General features: G+C 53.0%; 1 protein-coding gene across 1 annotated transcript in view; it reads left to right on the top strand.

The window, feature by feature from the left end:
• The first annotated feature begins 920 nt into the window (after window positions 1–920).
• LAMC1 (laminin subunit gamma 1) overlaps window positions 921–6,000 on the top strand; it is a 69,093-nt gene continuing 64,013 nt past the window's right edge. Inside the window, exon 1 of the mRNA XM_040610455.1 lies at window positions 921–1,398. Coding sequence (XP_040466389.1) covers window positions 1,002–1,398 — 397 coding nt within the window. The 5' untranslated portion in view covers window positions 921–1,001. The remainder of the gene's footprint in view (window positions 1,399–6,000) is intronic.

Raw genomic sequence — 6,000 nt, 5'->3', positions numbered from 1 at the left:
GTGTTGTGTGGACCTTGTGAACAGTCCAACACAGGCTCCTCATGCAGGAAGCGAAGGGCTGGCTTCTGTAGGGATACGTGTGTTTACCTTAAAAGAAGAATGTGCATCTTTTTCCCAGAACAGACTGTTTTTTCTGTTCTTTCGGCCACAGGCTGCATTCACGCTTGCTCAGAATATAACAAACACAGAGTTTACAAAGTGTTTCCCTGACTCTCCTATCAATTTCTGTCTCAATGAGTGGTCTCCCGTGTCCTGAGCAGGCTTCTGGAAGCACTTTCTCCCACAAAAGCGGTTTTGGCTTGACACCACTCCTGGATTTTACAGAGCTGATCTTCACACAGCCCCTCGGCCTGACAAGTCACAGGGAGATCTTATGGTGACAGCTAAAATCATAACCCGGCCTTTGGGCACGTCTGACAGAGCTGATGCCTCTCAGGAGCACAGAGATGTGGACTTAGATATGAAAGTAAGTTCGTTACAAATGACTAGTGGGAGGTGGCGGGCCCCCTCTGACCCGCGGCTCGGCCCGCACACACCCAGCCGCGCCGAGGGCGAGCGGGCTGGCACAGCGCACGCAGTTTTCCCACGTTTCTTGAGAAGCTTGAGGTTTTCCCTCTAGGAAAAGTCCGCACAAGCACGGAGCGGGCAGCAGCCGCCGGGCCCTGTCAGGGCAGAGGCGGGGGGGAAGGGCGGCGCGCGGCCCGCCCGCCTCAGCGCGGTGCCAAGCGGCGCGGAGGGACTCAACACGCGCGGCCGCCACTGCCCCTCAGGGCGGGCCCTGCCGCCGCCGCCGCCGTCGCCCCTTTAAGCAGGGACCCCGCTCCCGGCCTGCCCCGCGCCGGCAGCCCCGCCCCCGCCCGCGCGCGCCGCCTCGCCTCGCCCGGGCCGGGCCCATCCCGTCCCGTCCAGCGGCCAGGCGCGGAGCGGCGGCAGCCAGCGAGCGAGCCCCCCTCCGCCGGCCCGCGCCGCTCGGCCAGCCCCTCCGCCGGCGGCCCAGCGCCATGGGGGGCGGCGGCCAGCGCCGGGCGCGGGCGCTGTGGCTGGCGGTGCTGTGGTTGTGGTTGCCGGGGCGGTGCGGCGGCGCCATGGACGAGTGCACGGAGGAGCGGAGCGGCCGGCCGCAGCGCTGCATGCCCGAGTTCGTCAACGCCGCTTTCAACGCCACGGTGCTGGCCACCCACACGTGCGGGACGCCGGCCGAGGAGTACTGCGTGCAGACCGGCGTCACCGGCGTCACTCAGTCCTGCCACCTCTGCGACGCCGCCCAGCCCCACCTGCGCCACGGCGCCGCCTTCCTCACCGACTACAACAGCCCGGCCGACGCCACCTGGTGGCAGAGCCGCACCATGCTGGCGGGCGTGCAGCACCCCACCGCCGTCAACCTCACCCTCCACCTGGGTAAGGCAGCGCCCGCCGCCCCGCGCCGCCCTGAGGGAAAAGGGCGCCAAAGGCGGCGGGGCCGCGCCGGGCTGAGGGGCGCTCGGGGGGCTGTGCCCGGGCCCCTGGGGGCAGCGGGTGGCCGGCGCGGGGTGTCGGTGGGTGTAAGCGGCTGGCTGCCGGCTTGGGGGAGGCTCGTCCCGGGTACGGGCTGGCTGCGGAGTCCCGGCTGTGGCCGAGGGCTCGGTCCCGTAGGGCGCGATGCGGGCTCCTCTTCGCCCCGCGGCTGCTGGCCCGTGAGGAGAACCTGAGCTGCAGAACGGCCCTTTCCAAACCTGGATTTCAGCCTCCTCCGCAGAGGCAGAGCCAAACCGAGTGTTGAAGGGGTCGCTCCCTCGCAGCCCGCGTTGGCGGTGCTGTCGATGCCCCGTGTGCTGCCCTGCAGGCTGCCGGGCGCGTCTGCCCGGTACCCTGGTACGCCGGGGCAGCGCTGCCCGTGAGGTGCTGGGGAGGGGGGGGCGGCTTTGCCAGAGAGCGGTCAGCATTGCCGCAGAACTCCTAACATCGAGTCAATAACAAAAAAGGTGAATTTTCTGATAATTGGCATGTCCAGAGGTTCCTTCGGGATAAAGTGTTTTAGCCCTCGCTTTGGCTTATGGGCAAGCTTTTCTTTTCCCCGGTGCATTCAGTTGTTTAAGCTCTCATGACGTGGAGGAAGGGTGATTGTTTAGAACTGGAGGACAAGCCAGCCAACGGAAAGTTAAAACCACAGCTTATATCCTCATGTCATCAAATAGAGTGAAAATTAAAGAAAGTCCTGCTGTAACCATTCACAGTTTCTAATCAAGAGCAGCCTGTTGAATCTTAAGTTTAGCGTCAGTAGCGCGTCTCACTTCCAGAGGAAAAAAACTTATGTTAGGGGTCAGGCAGCTGGATCTTGGGTTTGACAGCCTGCGAGCAGGTTGTGTGGAAGCTCCCACCGGAGCTGGTGAGGTGATGATGGTGCCCCCAGCCCTGTACTGGGGTCACCGAGCGCATCCATCTGCCCCAGCAGCTGGGAGTGCCTTGCTGCCCTGAAGTGTTTCTTTGTGTTAGGAGCTTCTAAATAAATACACCACAGAAGCATATGTAGTCATTTGGATGAGGGGAGGTAGTCACTAAGGCTTCTTTATCTTTATCTTTTTTTTTTTTTGTACATTTGGAAATTTTTATGGAAGGTGCCTGGAAAAAACAGTAAGCTAAGGTTTTATCTCAACTTCTTAATATAAATCATCATCATTCTTCATTAACAAGGTAAAGTTTAGTTTATAGACACATCTGCATTACTGCTGTCCTTGACTCTGTGCACCCATATGCATACGTACATATGGGTATTACAAAAATAACGTTGTTCCGACACACTGAAGCAAACAATGTGCCACGTCCTGAGCGCTGAAGAAATGTGCATGTTTCTGTGATGAAAACAACTGCATCTTTAAAATACTGTAATATTGCAATATGATTGCTAGTCACTTGGGTTTTAGGTTTGTTTGCAGACTCTTGTAGCTTTGTGTATTTGCTCTGGCGTATTTTAGGCTAGAGTATAACTTTTAAGCAGAAGGTGCGTGACATTCAGATACTTGATGTTTTTTTTTCCCCATTTGTTAACCCCCCGCCCCGAGTTAGGGTTTTGGGTGGCATATTTGTAGTGTAAAGCCTTTGAAGGATCAGAAGCTTGTTACTGGCATGGTAGTGGTGGCAGGACTTAGTTTTAAGACAGCTAGCAGCGAAGCATTAAGCTATCTGTGCATGTGCTGCGTGAGCAGTAGACATTCCTGTATGACGTTGCTGAGTTCGCTGCAGGCTGAAGAACCGTCAAGCACTGCAAAGTGCCATTTGGGGCATCTCCAGTGCCCCAAACTCTGCAGCATTGCTCTGCTCTGCTTCTGTGAACTCTTCAAACCATCTTTGTGTGCATGAACTGTTGGGTGCCGCGTTTGGATTCTGTGTGCCTGAGGGCCATTCCCCATGGCGCACCATGGTCTGCGGGACACTTAATTATTGACCTCAGTGAGAGAAGAGGCAAAGAGCTTAACAAGTATTTCTGTACTCGGTAGGACGTAAATGCATTCTGGGACACAAAGCCCTTTTATGCAGTTAGTTCTGCAAGGTCTTTGAGGATTAGGCTGTGTGCTCAAACCCGTATCCTTGTTTGATTCCGCAGTTGCCTTTATTTCTAAAGGCACTGGTATCCTGAATGGTTAGTGCTGCTTTGCACCCATTCAGGACCGGCAGCATCGACTCTAGGCTTTCAGCATGTAAATGCCATCCTGCACTGAGTTTTCTGCAGTTTGGGATGTCTCAATTAACATCCAGTGATGTTAAGTCAGTGTAGATCAGAGTAATGTTTTGGAGGAACCTGCAAGAGGTCAGTAAGAGCTGTGGGCCTGTTGCCAACATGTGAATGTGGGTTTCTTTGAATCTTACAACCTGTAGTTCAAAACAAGTTAAAAAACCCCTTTGGTTTGGGGACTAGATGCCAGCAAAGAGCCTGATACAGAAAAATACAGCACAGATCACTGTTACAGAGTTAAGGGCTTGGATCCCTGGAAGTGTTTGGAGAGGAAATACGTGCCCAGAAGTTAGGGTGTTCCCTGGGGAGAGGGGAGTTGGCGTAATTACCAGTCCCTGCACAAGGAACATCTGGAGTTATAAAAGCTGTTTCTCTTTGTATGAGAGGGTATTAAGACCCCCTAAGTAAGAGGCCTCCCCGGAGAGGCTTGGAGACGTGAGTCTGCAGCTGTGAATCAGGAGAAGGGGGAAGCTGAACCCATTCCCAGGGTGGTGTCTGGGTAATTAGGTTAGTGGGCGAGAGGAGGGGGAGCACTGCTGTGTCCTTTCATCCACTTATCTTAAAAGTTTCCTTTCACTTCCTCCGTTTTCCAGTTCCTCAGGTTGAATTATTTCTAATTTTGACTCGACCCAACCAGTCTTTTGGTTCCCTCCTGCCAGCCCCCCAACACTACCCTCCCGCCATGTTCCCATATATTCCAGGAATAAAGGACTATGCGGCAGCGGTGCCAGCTTTTAAATAGAAGATGGCAGCCGAGGCATTACAGTATGTAGATAGTTGTCTGCTTTTTTTGAAGCCAGAATGTCACGTTATTTTTACAGTCTGTGCTGTTTGCTTCTGCTGGGAGCATTGGGATAGCTCTGGCATCTCCCCAGCACTTTGTGTGCGTATGTTTTAGCACAGCTTTGCTATTTAGACCCCTAACGCACCAAAACAGAGACGTGTGTTAAAGATGCTCCTTTGAGCACTCAAAGAAGGGGTAAAGAAGTAGCATGGAGTGTTTTTGGTGCTGAATGGTGTTAATTAAGGGCTTATATTTTTTCAGATTTATCTCTTCTTTCAGAGCAGATTCTCACTTCTTCCTTCTGCAGCTCTAATTTTGCTGTGCTTTCTGTTGTTTCCACACCTTTTAAAATCCACTTTTACATGTGCCTCCCTGTTCTCTTCCCAGCTGGCCCTGCTGGAGGCATCTCTCATTTTTCCCCACCACTTTTACTCTCTGCTTGGATCTGCTTGATTTCAGCTATCGTGATCCTCGTGTTTTGTTCCTCGGACAAAGAGGCAGCGTCCTCAGCATGCTGGTGGCTCTTTGGTGGTCGTGGGGTGGCCCCACCTCTGCTGAGAGCAGTTGTGCTTTTATCAACAGCCTGCAAGCTAGGAGCACTCTGGTCTGGCTTTCCCAGTGCAGGTGAGTCCCCACTGCATCTCAGCAGGGACAGTGCCCAGGAGATGTGCTTGACCGATGATGCTGGTGGCCTCTGCTGTGAATTCAGGGATACCTTGTAGGCAGGAAGGACAAATTCCTACTCCTGTCATTGCCTGGGAAGAGGAGCTGGTGTTTGGTGCTGGGAGGCAGCCTTCTGCTAGCCTGCTTTTCAAGAAGAAAAATGAAATTGCTGGTTACCTTCATTAAAAACATGTCGGCTGCGTCTGTGGGCATGGATTGTGGTTAGAGCTGAGTGTTCCTGATCTTGAATTCTTCTGAAATCCCTGCTGTAGACCAGCCTAGAAACCCATGTCACCCAGCCGGATGGTATCTTGTATGTATAAAAAGAAAGACTTGTAAAAGCGGTTGGTGGTTAGGAGAAATGGATTGCCTGTCTCTTTCACGTCCTCCTTTTCTAACCACTCAGTCCTTTATTTGGCTTTGAGGAGAGCGATGATGCTTGGTTATATATACTTTGTCTGCAGAGTGTAGTTTGGGGTATGACTGCCATTTGAAGGCATTTACAAGGCAACCTAGGCAAGATGCCAGTTCTTGTGTTCAGCCTCAGCTTGATTTGCCAGTTGTAGCAGATGAGATTTTTTTCTTTAGTGCAGAAAAGCAGCTTTTTTTTTTTTTTCGTTTAATGGAGGGCTGTAAAGTGTGCCTTAAATTAAGTACCTAGTTTATGCTGCTGGGATGCAATCAGTTGCTTTGTTTTACTTAGTGCAGCAGAGCGATGCCCTTGGTTTGCTGGTTATCCTATTAAAAGTTTACGAGGCTGCGGTTCGTTGCCTTCCTAGGGAACCACCATGAAACCAACTGCGAGCAAGCAGGACGAACGCACGTGAAGTTTTGCGTAGCATAG

The sequence above is a fragment of the Falco naumanni genome, chromosome 11 (genome assembly GCF_017639655.2).
Source record: "Falco naumanni isolate bFalNau1 chromosome 11, bFalNau1.pat, whole genome shotgun sequence".
NCBI classification, from domain to species: Eukaryota; Metazoa; Chordata; class Aves; order Falconiformes; family Falconidae; genus Falco; species Falco naumanni.
The sequence above is the reverse complement of the archived record's forward strand: the minus strand, read 5'-3'. Positions and strand labels throughout refer to the sequence as shown.